This window comes from Ictalurus furcatus, chromosome 25, assembly GCF_023375685.1.
Source record: "Ictalurus furcatus strain D&B chromosome 25, Billie_1.0, whole genome shotgun sequence".
In the NCBI taxonomy this organism is placed as follows: domain Eukaryota; kingdom Metazoa; phylum Chordata; class Actinopteri; order Siluriformes; family Ictaluridae; genus Ictalurus; species Ictalurus furcatus.
The window spans coordinates 3,294,542-3,321,155 of NC_071279.1; the positions used below are offsets into that span (position 1 = coordinate 3,294,542).

Here is a 26,614-nt window from a genome sequence, read left to right on the forward strand (position 1 = left end):
TCCATCAACTTAAGGGTCTATACTATTGCCATATTTTAGTATTTATTATATGTATAATTAACATTGCCCTCAAATGGAATTCCATCTGGGTTGTTGTTTTGTGTGTGTGTGTGTGTGTGTGTGTGTGTGTGTGTGTGTGTGTGTGTGTGTGTGTGTGTGTATTTATGGCCCAAATTATAAACTTGTCAATCAGTGACATATTGCAATTACATCATCTTGACGGACAGTGGTGCTTGACTTCGTTCTTTGCTCCAGCCAATCTCACACAAAATAATGGACTTAAGTTCTATGTTCAAAGAATCAAAGGATAGTTCTATCCTGACTACCTCACGAGTTGGGGTCTGAATACCTGAGGTCTAATGTGTGCAATACAATTTCTGTATTAAATCCCTGCTCTGTGTATATAACTCAACTCCGAATGAGGCCCTAAATCACTGTAAGGCTGAGCCTCAAGTGACTTGTTTGTTTATTATAGATTAATGGTGGTCTTATTGCTTTATATTGAAGCTATTAATTCAGATTCCACACATTCTTTCTTTGGGATTTTAAAAATCAGCGTCCAGAGGAATTTACACTTGCTCATTGCTCAGAAGACACATTTATCCAAGGTGGCTTACAATTTAGACAGGTCACAACTAAGCAGTTGAACAGTCTTGCTCAAGGACCCAACAGTGGCAGTTTACTGATGCTGGGATTTCAGCTCACAACCTTCCAATCAGTTGCCCAATGCCTTATTCACTGAGCCACCGTTGCCCATTTGTTTAATGGTGTATAGTTTAAATTCCTGAATAGATCTTCAACTGAAGAAAAAAAAAAAACCCACACTGACATGACACTACCATGCAAATATGCACAGAATGCAAATATAGCGCTATGTACTGAATATTAATATGGACTACTGTATGTGTATCTCCATGAATGCTGGTAAATAGTCTCCACTTATCCTATAGGCCACTTCTAAGCTACAAACCACTGGACTGTGGTAATGAGAATCATTCATCAGGCACCAAGCACTTAAATCTCTGCTACATAAACTAAACTACATTATACACATCAGCAGATAACCAGTGCATTTGCATGCATTCGGAGAACGTGATTTTCTCCTTTTAATCACATCCTTTTTATCTAGGTGTTTTTTTTTTTTTTTTTTTTTTAATAAATGGCTGTATCCAGGAGTTTGGATTAAAGGCTGCTTTTCTGCAGATTCAGCATCAGTGTATATTCTTGTTAAGATCAAAGCTTCTGTGAAAGTTTATAGCCAGAGCAATAAATGAAAGTCTACACAGGAAAAGCTATGTCATCAATAATATAGAGCGAACATGTGGTTTTTCATGCTTTAGTGCATACAGTATGTTGATTTCTTTTGTGTGTAGAGTAAGACTCAGCTGCGCTGTTTCAATAGGATGCTAACATTTATACTACCGGAGGAATTTCTACTACATAATAACCCTAGTTCAGATCACTTATGACCTCTTTTTGTGACTAGGATTGAAAAATATCACCTGAGACTTAAAGCAGAAACGTGACTGAGTTGCATAGTAATCCTTACTAATAACATACTGTATGATGTTCAACGGCATTGTAATGAAATTCTCAATAGATTTTTTTTCATCTACCCACTGGTCTAGCTTCCTACATTACCCACAAAGACATTCTTGTTGATAGTGGTGCCAGTGTGATTTGACCCTCCCGTCCTCTAAGAACTAAGGTGGTATTACTGTATCATGAAAGAACTAAAGTGCTGGCCCGTTAGGTAGTAAAGAGAGCGATGCAGCAGCACTTTAGTTCTTTCATGATACAGTAATACCACTGTCAATGCCATCATGCTTGTCATCTCGTAGATCACGAACTAGCCAAGCCAAGTCTCTGGCATATCTCAGCACAGCTGTGTTATGTAGCTGCATTGCATTGTAAAACTTTGATGCCAGAGTTTGCTGTCATCACTACGTCTACATTGGATTTCCTCGTTAATTGGACATTTTGGGCGCACGGTGGCTTAGTGATTAGCATGTTCGCCTCACACCTGCAGGGTCGGGGGTTCGATTCCCGCCGCTGCTCTGTGTGTGCGGAGTTTGCATGTTCTCCCCGTGCTGTGGGTGTTTCCTCCGGGTACTCCAGTTCCCCCCTCAGTCCAAAGACATGCATGGTAGGCATGTCCAAAGTGTCCATAGTGTATGAATGGGTGTGTGAATGTGTATGATTGTGCCCTGTGATGGATTGGCACCCTGTCCAGGGTGTACCCTGCCTCGTGCCCCGTGCTCCCTGAGATAGACTCCAGGTTCCCCGAGACCCTGTAGGATAAGCGGTCTAGAAAATGGATAGGGACATTTTACGTTACTAGAAAATGGTGAGGGAGAAAACAAGCTCTTACACTTTTTTTTAGGAGTTAAACAATGAAACCTGATTGCTATTCCTAATGTTTTTCTCCGACTGAAAGCCATTGTAACTGTGCTAGCAACGTCTCCCTGCATCGTCCGAGTGCAAATTCACCGACCAGTAAATTAGCAGCAGAATTGCTAATCACATCACAAATATTTCAATATAAATATATTTATATCAAAACATGTTTCAGAGTTGACTTTTCCTTTCAGCAAAATGCAGAACTAATGTAACTTCCTCACAGCAGGACATACAGTATGAATGTACAAAATGGAAAAGAGCTGTTTTCATTGTATTCATGGAAATTTAATGAGGTACGATGTTTGCAAGGATGGATGGTTTAACACTTCTCTGACATCCAACAGATTGAGGCCTATACTTGCTCTTTGCTGTCTTTGCTTCTTTAGCTTTGTCACTGCTTGAGCAACAATAAATCTCCTGGTCAAGATTAACCTGGCCATTTGTGTTGTCACTATGACTATGGGTACACCAATCCTATACTGAATATCAGGATTAGAGTCGATACTGCCCTAAATCACTGGATCCAAATCAGAACGTATTTCCTGTGTGTGCTGTTCCCCGAAACAAATAAAGATCCTGCAGTAAGCAAAGATGTAACTTGACTTAACCCAGGCTTTCATCACACCTTATTAGTATTTCACATAATTTAGCAAGTAGCTTACAGATAGTTGGCTTGCTTATTAAGAGTATTTGAGTATCGGATTAGTATTAAGTATCTTCCAGTACCCAGATCACTGAAGTGCTGATTTATTAAGACCCCAAGTACAAGAAGAGTCATTTGTGGTTAATTAGTTTAAGAAGAAATGTGTGCTCTCTTTTTGAAAAGGTGTGTTTAAGGAAAACCTTAAAACACACGCCCTGTTTAAATGCACTTGGGATCAGAGGTGCAAACATGTGGAGAATATCTCATTTGAATCCAGTAGTAATATTCATTCAGAATATATTTCAGAGAAAACATCTAACATTTCATGCTAGACGTAATTTTGAGGAACTTTATTAAAATAAGGTTGTGTGCTGTGTTTGCTTTAGTCTTCTCTTTAGCATGTACAGACTTTGAGTACACTATCCTCATCCCCAAGGTGACTCTGATGCCGTATTCAGTCACACTGCAGGTGCTAAATGAATCTATTTTCTTGACCGTGTATTTTGCGCTGATTCATTAAGGCTAATGCACAATACAGACAAGCTTGCACGTTTTTGTGCATTGTGAAGTTATACACACAGAAACCTTTTGTGTATGTCAGCACCCAAATGTGTTATCATTTCCAAAATGCCAAAGTGAGATCAGTACCTCTCACCATTCTCAGATTATTGTTTTTTAGTGTTTATTTTTTGATATTGGATAATCTGCAGTGTATTGCCCTTTGATGATTGCCCATATTGACTAAACTACAAGTCATCCACAAGCTCACTTATAAGGATGCCATTATAATTTCAGATAAAGGTAAGACATTGGAAATAAGAGTAAAATTAGTCATCATAGTTGCACACCGTCAAATGGCATTTCATCGTCTTAGGAGTGTGCTGTCAAGAGCAGCTGTGCAATTGCAGATGGTGAATGAATGCCAGACAATGGTACCTGCTTGCGCCATTATCATCCAGTGTTCTGCTTTGTGCAGAGTCTCTGACTGTATGTTATACTGGTTCAAAGATTCTTCTAGCATACTGCAGTCTGGATGCAAAGTATTTAAACGAATCTCAAAAAATACCATGGCACAACATTCACTAAAAAAAGTGAAAAGCACAAGCTGCACTTCAAGGACTCTAGTATAGCAGATCTCCTGTTGCCACCAATCATATGCATTTATGTAAATTATTTACCTGAAGGCATCTCATCAAGAAAGGAACAAATATCCATGGATACAATTGAGGTCACAAGTTTACATATGCCTTGCAGAATCTGTAGAATGTTTTATGTATATATATATATATATATATATATATAAATATATATATATATATGTAAAATGGTAAATGGTGCACTTATATAGAGCTTTTATCCAAAGCGTTTTACACTGTGTCTCATTCACCCATTCACACACACACACTCACACCAATGGTAGCCGAGCTGTCATGCAAGGCGCTAGCTTACCATCGGGAGCAACTTGGGGTTCAGTGTCTCGCCCAAGGACACTTCGACATGTGGAGTCACGTGGGCCTGGAATCGAACCGCCAACCCTACGATTAGTGGACAACCCGCTCTACCACCTGATCCACAGCCGCCCTTATTTAAAAAAAGATGTTATGTGAAACGATTACAACTATTACACAACTATTCCAAAAGGTGCAAACATGCACTGATGCTCACGAACGGCAAATCAATAAACAGGAGGACGAACACAGGATCAAAAACCGTGACACAAGAACCACAAACAATGCTTGGTAATGCACTGGCGGCAAAACACAGAAACGATACTTCGCCCCAAACAGAGACACACGAGGGGTTTAAATACTAAATGTAATCAGGGGTAAAACCTAAACAGCTGAAACACATTAAGAGACAACCAGTAACTTAACACGGGTGGAGACAGGACAGAAACCAAAACAAAAACACACGGAACAGAAAACAAAGTCAATGTCAAAAATCCGGAAGTGCGTCCTGCTGGTGCTCGGCGTGAGGGGAAATCTCATAAGCAACATAATAAGAATTTACAAAAAGACAGATCCCAAAATCATATAGCCACAGTACTAAATAAAAAACAAAATGCAATTTTGAACAGATTTCTCATCTGGTCAGAGTTTGTGGCGCTAAAATTAATTTGAGGGTGCTGTGAATTGATGAACTAATCATTAATGGTTAAACATCAAAACATTCAACTGCTGTTAGTTTAGTCATGCTGGGGTTACATGTTGCTGGACCTTCACAAAAAAAATAAATAAAAACCCTGAGGAAACATGGAGAGAACATGCACAGAAACTCCACACAGACAGTCATCCAAGCTCAGGAGCGAATTTGTGAGGCAGCATTGCTGAGCTACCTGCTGCAAACAGACACCGTTCATCGCATATCATCACCACCGTGTACTTGCCTTTTTTCAAATAGGCTTGGACACTTTGTACTGACCTGAAAGTGTACATTTGAGAACCTGATGTTTAAACTCTGGTTGGACATTCATTGTAGAGCTGCAACAGTGAATCGATAAAATTGATAATAATCTATTGAACGAATCTCATAATCGGTTAGTCGGTCTACGCGCGGCATGGGGTACATTTACTCACTGCGTTACTCCTGTTCCGAAAACACACATCAGAGAGTAAATACTAAAGTTGTGCCCCAAATGACATACTCTACACTTACACTATGTACTATGTACTCTACCGTCTAGTGTATGAAGTTTAGAAGGATAGTATTGTCTCAAAATGGAACACTAACGTTTTTTTTTTACTAACCGGAAGTATAAGCCGTTTCCCAGTCGATGGCGCATGACACCAAAACGCACGTAATCCGACGCCGCTAGCTTTAGCAGATACCCAGAGTCAACGACAATAAATTTCTTCTTTACTGTTTATGTCACCGTTAACTTTTATACCCAACATGACCTCAGTCACTATCAGACGGAGGTGTAAGGCAGGGGTGTGTTTTGTATTAAATGCCACGGATTTTGTGCATCCATTAAAATAATGCATAAATACTTATATATAATAAAAACGCATATATATATATATATATATATATATATATATATATATATATATATATAAGTTTTATATAAGAGTGTCTATATTTGTAACTCTTATTTTGTGGATTTTATTTTAAATAAATGAAAAAAATGGTACTGAAAGTCCCCCCTCCCATCCGATTAATCGAAAAATAATAATAATAATAATAATCGGCTGATTAATTGATTATGAAAATAACCATTATAGCCTTAATGTAGCCTTAATTCATTTAATATATCATTTGAAAGTAGTTTTCTATTTGCACCAATTTTGCAGCACCTTTCACATTTAATATGCTTTAACTGGACATACTCAAGACAAAAAGTGAAATATTAGGCTAGCTAAATCAGTATCATATGAGTCTGTCTTATCGGTTAAATGCAAGATGATTGGATGGGAAATCTGGCACGGTTTTGCATCTGTTTTCAGTGCTGCAACTGTTTTTAAACTGCATTGGTTCTTTGAAATATGATTCTTGTTTTTGATATCAATTTCCTTCCATCCATCCATCCATCTTCTATACCATTTATCCTTTTGAGGGTCACGGGGAATCTGGAGCCTATCCCAGGGAGCATCGGGCACAAGGTGGGGTACACCCTGGACAGGGTGCCAATCCATCGCAGGGCACAATCACATACACACTCACACACCCATTCATACACTACGGACACTTTGGACATGCCAATCAGCCTACCATGCATGTCTTTGGACTGGGGGAGGAAACCGGAGTACCCGGTCGGGGACCCCCGCAGCACGGGGAGAACATGCAAACTCTGCACACACAGGGCCACGGTGGGAATCAAACCCCCGACCCTGGAGGTGTGAGGCGAACGTGCGAACCACTAAGCCACCGTGCGCCCCTATCAATTTCCTTATTGTACTGAATTATATTTTTATTTGAATAAAATTGAATTCTATAGCCTCAGTGGCTGAGATAACTCTCCTCGGTACAGCCAATAACACATGATTAACTGACAAGAGTCTCAAATTCCTTTTTATTTAATTTGAAAAAGGTCATTGCCGCCCATTGTATTAAGGTTCATTGACATCATTTTGTATCATGGGACCAGGGTGGAAATTAATCACTCATACAAATTGAAGTCTTCTGTAAGGACATGTCAACATTATTACAACAGGAATTAGCGAGCAGATCTATTTTCAGGATGGGATCGATTTTAAACAAAGGCATTAGATCTCATGTAGCGTATGTGGTGTCCTTCGCTTATGTTGTTTTGCTTTTTCAATTTCCTCTATTTGACAGGTCGTTTTTATGTTCGCTTTCCTCTTTTCTCTCCTTCTTGTTTTAACCTGATAATGTCATAGGAGAGTAGATGAAAAGATGCAATGGCTCTGATTGTTCTTTTGTTTGCGAGTTAAATTGCAAACACACAATCCGTGCTATGCAAACAGCATGCATAGGAAATTAATTTAGACCGTTATCTGAAGGTATCTGTAATGATTAATATCTGCCCACTAAACTCAGACTCAGATTGAAATATTTATTCATATTCATGTACTGATTAGCACATATTGTCCCGGAATAGTCAAGCAGTGGTGCTTGAAAGTTTGTGAACCCTTTATAATGTTCTATATTTCTACATAAATGTGACCTAAAACATCATCAGATTTTCACACAAGCCCTAAAAGAAGACAAGGAGAACCCAGTTAAACAAATGAGACAAACATATTATACTTGCCATTTATTTATGGAGGAACATGGCCATGAGGTGCCATGTTGAACTTCCAGTGACCAATATGAGGGAGTGTGAGAGCAGTGACACCAAATTTAACACACTTGCTCCCCATTCACACCTGAGACCTTGTAACACTAACAAGTCACATGACACCAGGGAGGGAAAATGGCTAATTGGGCCCAATTTGTACATTTTCACTTAGGGGTGTACTCACTTTTGTTGCCAGTGGTTTAGACATTAATGGCTGTGTGTTGAGTTATTTTGAGGGGACAGCAAATTTACACTGTTACACAAGCTGTACACTCACTACTTTACATTGTAGCAAAGTGTCATTTCTTCAGTGTTGTCACATGAAAAGATATAATCAAATATTTACAAAAATGTGAGGGGTGTACTCACTTTTTTGAGATACTGTATCTTCACACTGAAGCTTCTTGACATCATTTGCGATTCAAGAAACATTGTGGTGTTGACACAAGTAGTTTGTAAAGCATTAAAGCTCAAAATAAAAAAGAAAACAGATATCACCAAGGCACTTATTAGACCTATTCACATGTTAATGACTGTTTACCTATTTTCTTCCCAGCGCTGAAAAAGGGCCGCTTTTGGATCACGCCTGACCCGTACCACAACGACGACAACATTCAGATCGGCCGTGAAGTGAAGATCTCATGCCAGGTGGAGGCGACGCCCCCTGAGGAGCTGCAGTTCAGCTGGCTGAAGAACGGCCGAGCTCTGCGCAGTTCTGAACGCATGGTCATTACCCAGACTGACCCTGACATCTCCCCAGGAACCACCAACCTGGACATCATCGATCTGAAGTTCACCGACTTTGGCACCTACACCTGCGTGGCGTCACTCAGAGGTGGCGGCATCCCAGAGATCAGCATCGACGTTAACATCTCTTCCACCACTGGTGAGCCTCACACACACTTGCTGGCCTGATCTGCTGGATCACCACCCACACATTTAGTATTGCACTTCACATGTCAGAGTAATTAAAGTCTACATGCTGTAAGGGATAACTGCTGTGCCAATATATGCAAGTTTTATGAGAGTACTTCAGTTAGTCCTTTGCTGTACCCCTTGAGTGTTATGAAAGGCACCAACAAATAAAATGTATTATTATTTATTATTATTATTATTATTACTCCGCTATGACACACAATGTTTTCCTTAATAATGGGACCATTTTTTTCTCAATGTGTAATCACACCTGTATTTCTATATATGCAGCAAAATACGGTATATTTGCATTTTAAAGATCCTGATATTTAAAGCTTCATTATATCTGTGTAGGTTTTGTACGATTTATCCATTCATGCAGTATGCCATTAAGGAAGGAAGTCGAAGATGGAGGAAGTCGAAGGAAGAAAGGCAGGATAAATAAGCTAGCCCCTCTAATTAGCAGTCATTGAGTTAATCAATAAGCTTCCATCTATCAGTACAGTATCACCATTCATTATCATCATGCTCACCTTGGACTGAAGGGAGGTGAACCAGATCAGTACCCAGGCTAAGGAAGCATCGCCTGACCTATAGGAATCCAACCAGAATGCCTGACATCTCTGGCATCTCCCATCTGGTTGTCCGTCTGCTGCTGTTCAGTGATTTCTTACAGTTGGTTTGCAGGGATCTCACTTTCTTATAATATTTTTAAGCGAGAAGTAGTGAATGAATATTTAGAGTCCTGTAAATGTTTAGAAAAAGGGCTTCTCTCTGGTTCTTTGGATGGTTCACAGCTATCTAAATGGCTTTAACTTTAACTAAAACCCTTTATGAAAGGGAAGCCTTCTGGTAAATGGTCTGCACTTATATAGCGCTTTTATCCAAAGCGCTTTACACTGTGTTTCATTCATCCATTCACACACACACTCACACACCAATGGTAGCAGAGCTGCCATGCAAGGCGCTAACTTGCCATCGGGAGCAACTTGGGGTTCAGTGTCTTGCCAAAGGACACTTCGGTATGTGGAGTCACGTGGGCCGGGAATCGAACCGCCAACCCTACGATTAGTGGACAACCCGCTCTACCACCTGATCCACAGCCGCCCAGTGTAAGATTCTTCTGTTGTAAGGTTTTTTTTTGTTGTTTTTTTTACAGAGAAACAAACCGAAGAACCTTTTGTGGGCAAGATTTAGGATTTTCTAATGGAAAATGTAATCTGATCAAAGCTTAGAGAAGCTTAGTGCTGTTAAAGTTCAAACTTAAAGTTATTTTTTATTGATTTGAAAAGGTTTTTTGTTTTTGTTTTCTGCCAAGAGTAACATCTGATCTTTTAAAAATGTTATACATATTATTTTTTGTTTGTCTGATATGACTCAGTCACTTACCTGCCTGCTAATTAAGCAGGCTGTCAAGACAACATAGCACTTAATATTTGCAGAGGAAACCTAGCAGCCATAGACAATACAGTACAAGTCAACATCAGTGCTCTTGTAACATTTAAAACAATAGGATCAACCTTATTTACATATGACATATTAAATAATATGAATTGCATGCTCATTGATGCAGTTGTCCAGTCAGTCAATCACATGGAAACAATGCAGTGTGCAGAACCATGCAGGCTTACTGTAGATCAAGAGCTTCAAACATCACAACACATCACGCCTTGAGGAGGACAAGCTACTACAGCTGAAGACCACATCATGTTACACTCTTGTCACCCAAGAAAAAGAATTTGATCCAACAGTGTGTACATGATCATCGAAACTGGACTGGTACAGATTGGGGAAAAAAAAAAAACAACATTTTTTGACATTTTAAGAAAGTTGTGCATTCTGAGATGCTTTTTCTGCTCACCACAGGTGTAAAGAGTGGTTATTTGAGTTGCTGTAGCCTTCCTGTCAACTCAAATCAGTTAGATCATTCTTCTCTGACCTGTCTAATCAACAAGCCGTTTCCACCCACAGTCTGTGCAATCTCTATAGACTGTTGTGCATGAAAATCCCAGGAGATCAGCAGTTTATGAAATACTAATCTTTCACCAACAATCATGCCATGGTTAAAGCCACTGAGATTGCAATTGGTCCCAATCTGATGTTTGACGTGAGCATTAACTGAAGCTCTTGATCTGCATGTTATCCGTTGTGTTGACACGTTGGGTTGTACAGGTAATAAAGTGGCTGGTGTGTATATATTAGAAACATCATGACATCATTCCTTACATGAAGCCTCTTAATCAGATCAGATGATGGGTCAAAAATGTTCAGAAATGCATTAGGATGCATTGGTTTCCTATTTATTACCAGCTGTCTGCTCGCTCAAGCAAATCCACATCACCAGCTCTCATCTGCCACATTTGCACCAGCACTGTCTTGACCTTCCTGCATAATTGGGTAAAAGGGAGACTGTAATCCTTTGATAATCCCCGTTTCACTAATACTGTGTGATTAAGCACACCTACCATGTTTGTTTTCTTGTTATCTATTAAATACTGTAAACATATGTTACAAGTGTAATTTTTGCTATGGTGAAGTTGACCTCTAAAGTATGTGGAGCATCCACCATACAAGTCCCTTTGTAAGTTATTCCTATGTAATCACAGGTAGTGCTTTAATATATATATATACAGTATCTCACAAAAGTGAGTACACCCCTCACATTTTTGTAAATATTTGATTATATCTTTTCATGTGACAACACTGAAGAAATGACACTTTGCTACAATGTAAAGTAGTGAGTGTACAGCTTGTGTAACAGTGTAAATTTGCTGTCCCCTCAAAATAACTCAACACACAGCCATTAATGTCTAAACCGCTGGCAACAAAAGTGAGGACACCCCTAAGTGAAAATGTGCGTTTCATTGAGATACTGTGTGTATATATATATATATATATATATATATATATATATATATATATATATATATATATATATAGTTCAGATCCAGTGTAAAGTGTGTGGTCTTTAGATATGCTTGCATCTCTGCTGAGATGCTAATTTGTTTGTTCTGAGTTTATCTTGGGTGAGCCCAGGACAGTAATAACCGTTAGTCCGTGTGTTTTCACCCTGCGGCCTGTTTCGGATAAACCGTTTAGCGTTGGATGTAGGATTTCTGAAGGGACGCAACTGCAGGGCCAAGTAAAGTCTTAATAAAAGCATTTGTCAGCGATTAAGCGGCAGGTCTGCCAGCGTTTCATGCTGTGGAAATGTTTGCAATGAGATTGAGCCAAGAATAATGTTTGAACACATCTTAGCTATGCTAGGGCATGCCATAGACTGTGGTAAGGAAAAGCAGAGAATGAGAGGTGATGTGGGAAATTGGTCATAAATTGCTTATAGTTTAAGATGCATGTTTTTTCATGTTTTTGTAATGTATACATATACGTCAATAAAAATATATGAAAATATATTTCAAATTCTATCAACACACCTTTTGAAAAATATATGCAAATACATTTCCTTTGCATTTGGGACTGAATCCAGTTTCAATTTGAACAGTATGATTTATTCATGAAAAGTATCCAAACAAGTACTAAGGATTTTTCCCCCTTGAGTAGTAGAATGGTAAAAAAGAGTGATGAAACCCACGGAAAGGGAGAGTTGGCTCGATTTTTTAAGGAATGGGGTAAAATCTAATCAATCTTCATTCTACTTTCTAGCTTTAATGAAGCTGTAGAGAGCAAACTGGATGCTTCTTTTGGCCACCAGACATTTAATCTTTGCATGAGTCTGTACATTTAATCATGCAGCCCTTAGGAATGCTCAGAGAGGACAATGCGGATGTCCAAGATAGTGCTCCTTTTATATGTTCAATCAACATGATGGTTCCGTCGTCCTTTAGAGTGAATACAGAATCTATCAGACTTGTAATCAAAGCAATTAAGTTGAAGGTCTTTTGGTTTTGCTGCCATTTATCTGCAAATAGAAAGCATTTACAAAGGACTTGTCACAGGTGAAACAGAAAAGTATCAAGGCTGATTAACCTGAGAGCTCTGTTTCATTTTAATGTGAATTACCAAATGAATGTAAATGTATAAGGGTTACTTAGAGCTTATAATGGGATTTCTCATGCCTTACCCTTTATATTTATTTCTTGGATGATCCAAATTCCTTACGCACATTCCCTGTTTTCTTTATGGTTGACACAGCAGTGGCACAGTAACAGATACTTCATGCTGGAAATATTATACAGTATATGATAGTAAAAGTAACTTTGCTTACAGTGCTTTAACACACTCCATGCTCTGAGGTGAAGTCTTCAGAGGTAGCTAATGCTATTTATAATAGACTATTTATTTATATTAGCAGCAAACGGTGAGAAAATAAATTAATATACAATATATGGATGGCAGTTATTTCTATATATGAATTTTGCCTAGTCTAATTGTCACTAGGTCATGTTTTCTCCCCCGTAAGGTAATGGTAATATATATATATATATATATATATATATATATATATATATATATATTTATATATATATAAAATAAACTCCTGGAGGACATCCTCCTCTGGCTAATACTGGCAGAGAGAGAGAGAGAGAGAGAGAGAGAGAGAGAGATTTTTGTGATCAAACACTGTCTGATAATCCTGTGGTTCCTATACCTAGATAGCAAAATTGCTGTGGCCCAGATCTGGCCCATGCCTGACACTTTTATCCAGCCCACATACCACGTGGAATGATGGCACTTGGGCCGTTCGCTGCTGTTTGCCTGATTTGGGCCACAAGCAAACCATAGCAATGCCGTATGTCAGCCAAGAACAAAACAAATAAAGCAGAACTGGCCCAAATCTGGGCAACAGTTAATTTTAATTCCGGCCCAGATCCTGCCCAGATCCGACACCTTTCTCCGGCCCACGTACAGCATGGAATGATGGCACTTGGGCAGTTCACTCCTGTTTGCCAGATCTGGGCCACAAGCAAGCCATAGCAATGCCGCATATAAGCCAAGAACAAACCAAATAAACCACAACCGACTCTAATCTGGGCCACAGTTTGTTTTTATTCTGGCCCACATTCCGTTTCATCATCTGGCCCAAATCTGGCTAAATAAAGTCAATCGCATGGCAGGCCAATCCACAACTGATATGTCACATGTAGCCTCACATCCAGATTAGCCTGTACCAACTGTGTTGCACTGTTATGTAATGGAGGCTGATATGGAAGCAATTGCAGGTATGGCAGCTTTAATGAGAAAACAACAATCCAAAAAGCAGGGCAAAGATTAAAAACGAAGACAGACAAAACAGAGTCGAGGGCAAAACATAATCAAAACCAGAGAAACAAGAACAGAGCCTGGCTTGGTATAGACAGAGACAATGGTAATTTAGCAGATACCCACATATCAATGCTGACTGTGCCGTACATTTGCAAAAAGTGGTCCGAATTTGGTGTAATGTATTCGGGCCATATATGCTATGTCATATGTGGGCCACTTTAGGCTCACACCCACATTAGCCTGTGCTTACTGTGCCGTGTCTTAATATGTCAGAAATGTTTTAAGATAACTGGGTCACATTTCCTACAACATATGTGGGCCGCTTTTGGATTACACCCAGCAACTGTGCCATATTTTTGCCAAAGGTGGCCCAAATTTGTTTTGTGATATTTGGGCCATATTCACTATTTCCTATATGGGCCACTTTAGGGTCACATCCAGATTACACATTTCCGTGAGCACCGCATCTTTGCCTAAAAAGGCCCACTTGTGATTTGGGATATTCTGGCCATATTTACCATTTTACATGTGGGCCACTTCAGGCTCATATCCATTTTGTCCGGGCCAAAAGAAGGCCAGCAGTTCCACATCACATCCAGATGCTATCCGGGTAGGGAGCTTTGTAGAAATTATACCCTCTATGGGAACTTTAACACTTCCTGTTTCAAAGGAAGGATATGAAGGAACGAACAATAATTTACTGAATGGAAATTTCTGCAAACCCTTTAAAATACTGTGTGAAACATGTGTGGACATTGTGCTATTCAGCAATATGACAGAGCTCTGATTTTTACCCATTACACCGTCTTTCTAAATGTATTAGTCAGTAAGTTCAGAGAAGTGCATCACTAGGTTTTCTTTGAATACAATGCTGTAGGGTGAAGCCTAGTCCTGCTCAGGGAGTCCAATTAGCTGGGGAATGGAGCCACTGCTGTGGAGCGCGTTTTTTTTTTTGTGCAGTTCAGCTAGGACACATAGTTATAAAGATATCTGTATTTTCGTACATTGCTTCTTGGATAAGTCAGACTTGTTTGAGTATGCTGTTTTATCAGTTCCTCTAGTTGGCTTTCTGCTTTGTAGATTTCACTCAGAACCTCTTGTGCTGCGGTAATGCTGTCCGTTCTTGTGCTTCTTGATTGCTTTGAATCCTCTGTGTATGTTTGGAATAAGCTAGCTAAGGAGTAAATTAGCAGTGGAATTAGAAGCAAGTGTAAGTGTAAGTGATTTTAGTGTTTGTCTTCAGGTTGTCTTTGTTTGACACCGTCTTTTAACATGTTCCAAACTTCTCGATTGCACCGAGTTACCGTTCCCCTGAATAGTTTTGAAAGGAGTAAAATGTTGTCCTACTACCATCTTAAGGCCTCAAATGCATGGCATATCCTATAATTGAACCATCAGATGTGTTCTATTCTTGTGTCTTATTGCATCCTATTTATTCAGAGTCTCTGGCTAGCAGGCAACCCAGATACCATCAAAGAAAAAAAGGTACAGTCTGTTCCAACGTAAACAGGCTGGTGAGTGATAACAAAGCTGTTCAAGGCTTTGCTGAGTTCATGAAATTCTGAAGGCACAATATTAGAAGAATATCAATAAGTATATGGGGTTTATCTGAATTGTATTGCGCTCTCTGTCTGTCTCTCTCTCTCTCTCTCTCTCTCTCGATTTCTCTTTCCTAATATTTGCTGATTGCAGCTTTTTGCAGTCAAATATATTTTTTCAAATAGAAACCTGATGCCCTTTACAGTGCATGTCTGAGTTTACTCTCATCCAGCAGCTTTCACAGATATTTGATTAAAAAACGGGAAACGGGAGGTGTGCATATTTGAACCCGAATGGTTACACTGAGAATGAATGTCATGGCTGGCAGCTTTTATTTACTGACACAATTTTAATGCTTCCACTTTCCACTCCACCGGTAGCCTGTCAACAGTAACGGCTCTTTCTGAAGCATTGTTCAGAGGAAAGGCTTGTCGCTCTGCATTGTCATTCTAAAACCAGGCGCACATACTGTAAATTCAAGCTTGCATTTTATAGTGGAAAGACCCATTATCTTAAAAACTCACAAAGACACAATGCACAGCTTGTAGTGCAGAGAACTGCACACATATAAGCATCTAGAGAGACAGATACTGACAGGCAGTGTTGCTATGGCAATGAGCAAATGATGTCATTCCACTTATTTCAAAGGCCTGTGTCAGGTTTATTTATTTAATTGTCTTGTCGCAGCATTTCCTGGCTGGTCTGACTCCAAAACGCTCGCCTCTGCTTGGCAGAGAAGCTGAAAGCTGAGTGATGTTTTATGCTTTTAAACAATTCATATTTTGGTAACTGCTTATTGTTGGAAGAACTTCACATTTTCGAAAAGTGGTTAGGTTCCAGTCATATACAAGAAAGATGAGCAGTTTTGTTGTTTGAAACTGTCTGACAAAATGCATGTTTCTGAGCTGTGCTTTGTAGCTTTAGCCAAGGACAAATCACGCATGAATCATCTGAATACAGCTTTACCCAGGGCACAAATGATAAACAGAGGACAGCTAAACATGTTTGAAATTCAAATAATAAGAAACTGGAAACTCAGTCTGCTATAGTAAGCGAGCATGGTCATAAGGTTTATGCTGGCTAAAAGAAGAAATGCAGTTATATCTCAGCTGCTTTTTCTCTCAGGTACTATTTCAGCAGCCTTCTCTATAGTGATGATGGTTCCTTCGGGCTTCTGGTAATAGCTGTTATGGAGCAGGATTTCATTACTGTGGGCCAGAGAGAGCAGCCGCTAGCCCAAACAGCCCTAATTGCTAGCCAGTGTTGGTGCATTTACAGCCTTTTGGTAGGAAAGGTGGCTGGTGCTTAATGGCCTAGTGCTGAGCTTAGGTCAGGCCGTTCTCCATTAGTGTAACGGCTGTTCATTACAGCTTGTTTTCAGGACATTGCTAATAAACTGGAATGGCTTCCATCATTAAGCAGCACTGTGTTGTTCTACGTTAGTGTTTAAATCTAGTATGTAAAGGAACAAAGAATAATTATATTCACACAAACAACAGCTTATATAACAATGCCTTGTGCTCATTTTCTATAATTTCACAGATTTTCTCTCGCCTTGCAGGATAATGGAGAAGTACAGAGAGTAAAGTCCTTGAGCTTTGAGTAAGAGGTATTTGAAAAATGTCTGAACAATACAAAGGAAACTGAAGAAAGGAGCATAAAATGTGACACCTCTTTACTAGTAATTTCGTTACATTACTAGCTAGGTTGTATTATTTTATTAGCAATGCACCCTTAACTAATTCAGCAGACAGCTCATTATTGTGATTGCTCTTAAATGTTATATCACCTGGTTGTCCATATTGATTCTTTACTTTGTCACTGGAAGTAGCCTGAGATTGTTAGACAGCTTGTCCTGCTGTGTTTTGTGATCCAACACAGCAATGCAGTTTTAAACGGGATTGTTTGTTGCTGAATTATTCAGTGTTGAAACGTTATTTGAATGCATATTAATCATACATAAGAGTTTATCTGGTTTATCTCATTGCTCTGATGAAACTAGAATAAGGTTTTGTGAAATGTTCAGCGATTTATTTTGTCCACATATTCCTTCATGCTGTTATATTAATCTATTTCAGATACTTTTATCATTATTCCGACTGTTGTGGTTCATGTAATCTTTTATTCATCTGCTCCAGGCTTTAAATCAGACATTCACTTTCAGTCCTGCACGAAAAACACACTATGCACGTCAGCACAATCTGCCGCTGTAGACCATTCTGAGCGACCCAGTCGGTTAGCTTTCTAGAGCCCCATATCAGTCTCTCCTCTGTTTTTCTCTTTCTTAGTTCCTCCCAATCTGACCGTGCCACGGGGCAAGTCCCCACTGGTGGTGCGGGAAGGAGAGACGGTGGAGCTGGAGTGCCTTGTTTCAGGAAAGCCCAAGCCCATCATCCTGTGGTCACGGGCTGATAAAGAGGTACCGATGCCAGATGGAAACATGCAGATGGAAAGCTATGATGGTGTGCTGCGCATCGTCAACGTGTCTCGTGAGATGAGTGGCTCCTACCGCTGCCAGACCAGCCAGTACAACGGCTTCAACGTCAAACCTCGGGAAGCCTTGGTGGAGCTCATAGTGCAATGTAAGTGTCCCATCTTCATTCGATATCATTTGAAAGTTATTTATTAAGATACGACAGTGCTGTTAAATTATTTAATGGAATTGGCCAGAAGTTTGTTGATTAATTTTCTGTAATTGTACTGTCCCTGACAGTAGTGCTGGTTATAATTGAAATAATAGGTTTATATCAATGAGCTTGTTCTAATATGTTAACATTTATAGTAACAACTTATTCACAGGGACTTAAACAGTGGATGATTGACATGATCTAAGGCTAATAACAAATGAATATAATCCGTGTCGTTATTTAAGAAAGGAAAATATAATTAGGGATGAAATCGATATCGATAGAGGTATTGGCCCAATACATAGCTCATTTGCTTATATTCATAAACGATGCTTTGATACCATCTGACACTCTGTGACATAAGGCTAATTTATGTTGCAGTGCTAATGAACAGCCAACATGAAATAATAATTATTATTAATGTTATAATGATAATTATAATTAATGATCAAAGCTAAGCAATGTTCATTACTAACGTCACACAGCAGCAATGATGCAAGCTATGTCAGAAAAAATGTCTGCAGGCACTAGGTTATTGAAGCTAACAGCGCTTACCCAGTGTGTTGTTCTTGATCAACTGCCGCTTATAACAGAGATTCGGATGCGCTGAAAACAAAAACGTACTTTACATCTACAATCATACAGAAGCACTTTGTGAAACAAAACCCATTCTCCACTCACTGCAACATTACACCATCCAAGATAACTAATGCAGCTAGCTAATGCACTTCATTTAAAACACGTTCCATTCCAAGGAACAAGCTGACTGGACTGTGCATGGAAACGTTTGCGTTTTTAATAGTAAAGGATTTGTGTGCACTGATACTTCAACATGGGAAAAGTAAATAAACACAAATACTGTATACTCGTTATTTACCCACTGTCTCATTTTTAGCTCAACGGTTTTGCAATTACAGATGGCAGATCTCTACACACAAAACAGTCTTAGTAATGAAGAGTGCTCAAGAGCAAAGTAACCTGCTTCTGCTTCTTTTGGTTGTTGGCTGCTGTAGATGCAGCCTGTGGTGTTTGCGCCCTCTTCCTGACAATTTGTCAATGAGTTCAGGTACTCAAAAAGGCTGATTTAGATCGGCTTGCCTGAGATGGGGCACGGTTTTCACTGAGGGATGTAGTAGGTCTCAGACTAGGCTTATTCCATTAATGATTAAACATTAAGCAGTTAATATCTCTCGAAACAAAAGTTGTCTCCTCATAAGTGATAATTGAATGTTAGAGTTGCCAAAACAGATGAAAATCAAAGTGCCAGTAGCAGATATGGAAATGCAGCAGAGACACATCTAGTATCAGAATCAGTGTCACCGACTTCCAGAAAATGTGTCCTCAGTCTGAAAAAATGGCATTGATGCATCCCTACATATAATAGTTTTCTGTATAGAGAACTATTCTTTAAATTTTCTGCCTTAGGACAGAAATACATGATTGATTGATTGATTGATTGATTATTATTATTTTTTTATTATTCTTATTCTTATTAGCTACAGGAAAGGGATATATATATATATATATATATATATATATATATATATATATATATATATATATATATATATATATATATATAAATGATCGAGAAAAGGTGGAAAATTTTACAGGACGGCTTTTTCTGAGCCAAGAAAAGGTGGACGGATGTACATAGTGAGGATGCTTCTAGTGTCTGTAGCTTTCCAGCTATTCTGGAAATGCTTGAATGATTCTCTGATTTTAAAAGCACATACTACTGAGTCTAGCTTTCATGATTCGGTAATGTTACTGGAAACATTTGAAGGTTTTAAAGACACTCTCAGCCTCTTTATAACCGCCATAATAATGTAAAGTAATGTAAGGATGTACAGTGAGTATGTACAACAGGAAAGTGTGTTAGCAAAGTTTTGGATGTATGTTTGCATTTGTATTCACATAGATATGTAGGGTATATTTTGGCCCTGATATTTGCAATGCTCTAATGGCAGGCTACCAGCACTTTCTGTCAAAGTGGGCCTCAAGATTAGAGAATGACATGCAGCAACTGAAAGTACATTAGGATCTCTCTCGGTCTTCATTGCACTTCATTATGCTGATGCATTGTCACTGCCAGCATTGCCAGAGATTTCCTTTTTCTGCCTAGAAGCATCTGCATCCATGTTTGTTCCTTACTTCACTCCCTGCTTTGCCAACAGGGTGTAGGCATTATGCTGTTGTTAGGGCAAGGCTCAACAAGTGGTTCCCCAAGATGCACTGGTCCCAAACAATCTGGACAGTTTGGATTAGTCAAGTCCATCATCCAACTCCATAGGTGCCAGCTAAAACAAACAGCTCACCATCCTGCCCTGAGATGCAAGTGGTTGGGGAAGTTTATTTATTGACAAACACAAAATTATTCAACCCCCATTGCAAGTGAAGACTTTCAGCTGTTTGCAATGAACAAATCAAACAAAAACAATTGAAATAGTTCAACACAATGAATGCAGTTTCCCCAAATTCAACTGAAAATGCAAATTATAATGATTTCTCCAGTCTCAAAATTATTCAACCCCTTCATGGCAAGCATTCTTCACGAGCAATGGCGTCCAGTTCAGTAATATTCTTGGGTTTGCGTGCTGCAGCCGCCTTCTTCAAATCCCACCAGAGATTTTCTATGGGTTTCAAGTCAGGTGACTGTGAAGGCCCTGTAGAATCTTCTAGGACTTCTTCTGCAACCAGGCCTTGGTGTAATTTGAGGTATACTTGGGATCATTGTCCTGTTGGAAGGTCCAATGACGCCCAAGCTTCAGCTTCCTCACAGACGGCATGACGTTTTCTCCTGGGATTTCCTGATACTTCAATGAATCCATCTTGCCTTCCACATGCTGCAGGTTTCTAGTGTCAAAGGATGCAAAGCATGGGAAAAAATGGGAAAGAAGATGAATATGACGTAGCAGGGATTTTTAATTGGCTACCCATATGGGGTCACAGTCAAGGTGCAACAAGGTGATGACATTGTATTAGAACTCAGCAAGGAAAAACAATTTCCCCTGGAAAAAAAGTGCTGGAGTATTGCAGCGTGCTTGGAAACACGAAGCACGAGCTCGAAGCGAACGTACGCTTTTGGGTCTTCAGTGACATTGACTTTGCTTACTTCTGACACGTGCTTTTGTTATGGTTTATGTCCTGTCTCCGCCCCTGTATTGTCATTGGTTGTTTCCCATAGGTGTGTCACCATTGTTCTCAGCTGTCCTGTGTTTCACCCCTGATTATGTTTGTCATTTAAACCCCTCGTGTCTCTTTGCACTTCACAAAGTATTGAGTGTTATCACCGTACGAAGCGTTTGTACCCTGTTCCTCATTTTGTTTCATGTTCTCTGATCTTGTTTCTCGTTCTCAATTCTTGCTATGCCCAGTTTATGTCTGTTTGCCAATCGCCTGACATATTGGCTGTTTCTTGGCCTCGCTATCGTCTCATTTTTTGGATTTGTCTGCCTAGCTCTCTTTATTAAAAGCTCTTATCTGCACTTGCATCTGTCCACACCTTCATAACGTTTAATACGTGACAGAATACTTCGCCTCTTCATGGATGCAGCAGGAAGACGGAGGAGACGTCATGCTAAGGAAAACAAGCGAACCATCCCAGCTTTGGCTTCAATTCAGTTTCAATCGGTGGACTTTCGTAGATCTCCCAGATCGGTATGATGGATTTTTTGGCTACCTTGAATATTTTCTTGTTGACTGCCAGCTCTATTTTCCAAGCCCAGCAGGCCCCAAGCCCGGCGAGAAGCAATGGCTAAGGTTCAGGTTGTCCCGGTTTTTTGGCCCAGCCTGCCAGTGGGCACAGCGTCTAGTAGCCATGGGATCCAGGGGACTTGAGAATGTATCTCAATTTGTTGGACTATTCTTGATGGTCTCCGGTAGTCCAGAATCCAGGGCCGTCCTGGAGGATCTTTTGGAGGAGCCCTGTCTCATAGAAACACCTGACGTGCCGTTCACCACCTATTATGAGCAGGCAAACTGGGTGATCTCCTCCCCCAAGCTCCTGCCTAAGACCCACTATGTGGTCTCCTCTGCCGATCTCCAGACAGAGGACAACGTTGCGACCTAATCTCCAGAGCTCCAACCTGAGACCCTTGAGGTGGTCTCAGCTGCTGAGCTCGAGCCAGAGGTCAATGTGGTGACCGCTTCCCCAGAGCTCCAACCTGAGACCCATGAAGTGGCCTCAACTGCAGAGCTCCAGCCGGAGGTCAATGTGGCAACCTCATCTCCAGAGCTCCAACCTGAGACCCACAAGGTAGTCTCACCTGCAGAGCTCCAGCATGAGACCCACGAGGCGGTCTCATTCCCAGAGCTCCAGCATGAGACCCACGAGGCGGTCTCATCCCCAGAGCTCAAGCATGAGACCCATGAGGCGGTCTTATCCCCAGAGCTCCAGCATGAGACCTGAGAAGTGGTTATGCTCACGCCTGCAACCAACATCACAACCAACCAAGTTATGTTCATGCCTGAAACTGAAATCATGACTAACCAAGTTATGCTCACGCACAATCTGTTGACACGACCAACCAAGATCTCCTCATACATAAAACAGACGTCACGACCAACCAGGTTCTGCTCACACCTGAAGCCTACGTCACGACCAACCAGTTTCGGCTTACGCCCGAAGCCGACGTCACGACCAACCAGGTTCTGCTCACACCAGAAGCCGACGTCATGACCAACCAGGATCTGCTCACCCCCGAGTCTGATGACACGTACAACCAAGTTCTGCCCGCAGAGTTCTGTCACGATTTCCCCTCGAGCTAGCGCTGCAGTATTGCAGTGTGTTCGGAAACCCGAAGCGCGAGCTCGAAGCACAAGCCCGATGCGCGAGCTCTTAGTGAACTCATGCTTTTGGGTCTTCAGTGACATTGATTTAGTTTACTTTCGATATGTGCTTTTGATATGGTTTTTGTCCTGTCTCCGCCCCTGTATTGTCATTGCTTGTTTCCCATAGGTGTGTTCTCAGCTGTCTTGTGTTTCACCCTGATTACATTTGTTATTTAAACCCCTCGTGTCTCTTTGCACTTCGCGAAGTATTGAGTGTTATCACCGTACCAAGCATTTGTACTCTGTTCCTCGTTTTGTTTCATGTTCTTTCGTCTTGTTTATCGTTCTCGATTCAATCGCCTGACCCATTGCCTGTTTCTTGACCTCGCTATTGTCTTAAGTTTTGGATTTGTCTGCCTGCCTCTTTTTTATTAAAAGCTGTTATCTGCACTTGCATCCATCCTAATCCTAATACGTAACAAAAAGGGAATACTCCACTATTTCTAAACCACCCTGGTGGTCCAGAACATAAGGAAGAAGAACCATTACTGTAGTTTTATAATCTACTTTTAGTTATCTTTTAATATACCATTAAAAGGAAAACACACAGAGCTTGTCTTATAATGTTCTTCCATTTCTCCCTTTCTCTTAACCTTTTTTTCAGCTTCAGAGAGAAGTAGGATGCTTCACTATTAACTATAAGTTTAATTTAAAAAAATTGTAAGTGCATTTGTAGAGAGAAGCGCTCTAGAGCTGCCCTGCTAGGCACAGCACATTCACTCCACTTGAATTCCCCTGTCTATACTCAAAGCAAGAATGTCCTACACATTCAGCTATGAGTTACATTGCCACTAATAGCACTGAACAACCCCTCTAAGCCCCTACTACAGCACAGGCACATGCTTAGAAAGGAGAAAGAGGCAGTCTTCTTTATGCTTTGCATATATGAGACCCCTTGGCCACCTCATTCATTCCCTTATGTCCCTCTTTTAAAATGTCATTTTAAAACACGGCTTAACGCCCAATTAACAGCCAGCTAATTTATTCTAAGCAATACTTATTCTATATTAATTAATGGAGATTTGACCTGAAAAAAAAAATCAAAGCAATAACGCAATCACTTTTTGAGGATAAAAGAACTAAAATGAATGTAATGTGTATGAGATAAGGAATACCTTGAATACCTCTCCTGTGTCATTGAGGAAGCTGCAAAAGGTGGAGAGAGTGCTTTCTGTAACTCACCCTAAATGTATTATGCCTCTAAGGTCTTTCTGTCATCATGATCTTGTCATATTCTTTGACTTTTAGATAATTGCATATTATATCAGTGCTATTTTCATCTGGATAAAGATACATGAAAACTGACTTTTCATATAATAGACTGCACACAGTTGATTACCCATTTTTCATTTTCACTACAAAGTGTTAGTACCTTTACGTCTGTATAATAAATCTGTCAATATACTGCTTTAACTTGCAGTGACGCTGCACTGTTCCACTCTGTTCACATCTAAAATAAGACTTAAGTGATTGTTTAAGAAAGAGTGCATGAAGTGTCTATTTCTGTCTGACAGTAAAAGATTGTGATAGGATTTTTCCCTTTCTCCTTTCCCCCATTCCTTGTATATCTTTTCCATTAGGCTCACATCTTTTCTAAGCCACTAATGACTGCGCTCTAAGCAAAATTAATGACATTTGGATTGGCACTCAAGAGTGATTCCAATGCATTTTCTCTAAATTGAATGTGATTATGCAGCGTTGACAGCACAGATCAAAGGTTAGCAGCTTTTACATTGATGCAGTTCCCAGACTGTTAACAAAGAATTAAATTGTCAAGCAGATCGTACTCCTACAACATCCTTTTTATTGGTTGAATCCTAAAACTACTCCAAGTTTTGGGAGTTTCCTTAATGGCTGATTAAATCGGTAATTTCTTTATTTTCATATCATTAACAAGATGCACATGATCTCTACTGTCTACCGATGCAAGTTTCAAATGACTTTTAAATTATTTTTTAATGACTCCTTCAGCTTACTTCTTTTGTGACTCACTGCAGTCTCAATAGAAGCGAAAGACCCTGATTGGATAATTCCCTATTCAGACTTCGAATATAGTATAGTATCTATTATAGTAGTATATAATATACTATATATATACTAAAACATGACATTTGACCTCTAGTATATACTGTCACAAATTACATCACACCTTTCAACATGCAGTCACTCAATTTTGGTTTATATTCTTGTGTTTGAGCATACTGAAGTTTGATTGACTAAATAAAAAGACGACAGACCTTTTTTTTTTAACACCTATATCCGTGTAAGTTCATTTACGAGTAAACCACACACCAAGTGAGTGCTTGGGAACTAAAGAGGGCGATAAAATAAAGAAGGAAAGACTTCACAAGACCCAGTTGCTCTATAAAAGAGCTGCTTAATTAACACCATTGAAATAAGGGCCGCAGTTCTCATCCATGTAAGGCTTCATTCAGTTTCAGGTCAACTTAGTGAGATGAGGTTCTAAAAAATTACATGAAAGCATTTGCATCATCATGGTAAAGCTGTTTTATATTTAACATTTGGGTTTGTTTTTTTGATGTTGTTGTTTTTTTGTTGTCAGCTCACTTATATAACCAAACATTATTTTATACAGTGGATATAAAAAGTCTGCACAACCCTGTTAAAAGTGCAGGGTTCTTGTGATGTAAAAAATGTAACCAAGATTAACCATGTCAGATATTTTCCCACTTTTAGTGTGATATAGCAACCAACAAAATTAGTACAAAACAAACAGAAACATTTAAGGAAAAATACAGTATCCTGGATGCATAATTCTACACTCCCTTTTATAATGGGACATGTGACTGTACTCGGAATTAACCAATCACATTCAAACCTATGTTCAGAAGCAATTGTCCATATACCTGTCATCAATAACAGGTATATTTGATTAACGCCAAATAAAGATAAGCTGTTTCTGAAGGATTTTTTTTTTTTTTCTTGGTTTCATCTGACTGCTGAAGCCATGATCCAAAAAGAACTTACAAAGCATTTGCGGGATCTCATTGTTATAAGGTATCGATTAGGAGAGAGGTAGAGACATCAGGACAGAAGCATTTCCAAAATACACACTTTACACTGTGAACGCCATCATCAACAATGGGAGAAATGGGCCAAGAACAGGATGTTCCTCCAAAATTGATGAAAGGACAAGATGAAAACTTATCAGGGAGGCTGCCAAGAGACCTTTGGGATCATTAAACTAGCTGCAGGAATCTGGCAAGTACTGCTCACTCCCTGTGATATCTGATGTGATAACTGTCTCATATTCTTTGCACTTCTGGGCTATGTGGTTAGGGGGCTAAGCAGAAGCTCTATCTAATGGCAAAAAAAAAAAAAAACCCTTAAACATCTAAGTCTGCTTAAATCACCCCAAACTGTGTGGCATAATGTGTTATGAGCTGATAAGACAAGGTTTTGGGGCTTAATTTGAAAATACAAAACAGCTTATTGGTCGAAAAACTCAATACACACAGTGGCGCAGGGTGGTGGCGGCATCATGCTATGGGGCTGCTTCTCTTCAGCTGAGATTGGGGTTCTAGTCAAGACAGAGGGACTCATGGATCGCTCCAAATAGCAATCGATTTTGGCACAAAACCTCCAGGCCTCTGTTAGAAAAATTTCACCTTGCAGCAAGATAATGAGTCAAAATCAACAAATGAATGGATTTAGAAGAAGAAGATCAACATT

General features: G+C 39.7%; 1 protein-coding gene across 1 annotated transcript in view; it reads left to right on the forward strand.

Moving 5' to 3' along the window:
- LOC128601554 (MAM domain-containing glycosylphosphatidylinositol anchor protein 2-like) overlaps positions 1 to 26,614 on the forward strand; it is a 202,683-nt gene that overhangs the window by 127,031 nt on the left and 49,038 nt on the right. Inside the window, exons 7-8 of the mRNA XM_053614848.1 lie at positions 8,341 to 8,670; positions 17,750 to 18,043. Of these exons, the coding sequence (XP_053470823.1) occupies positions 8,341 to 8,670; positions 17,750 to 18,043 (624 nt within the window). The remainder of the gene's footprint in view (positions 1 to 8,340; positions 8,671 to 17,749; positions 18,044 to 26,614) is intronic.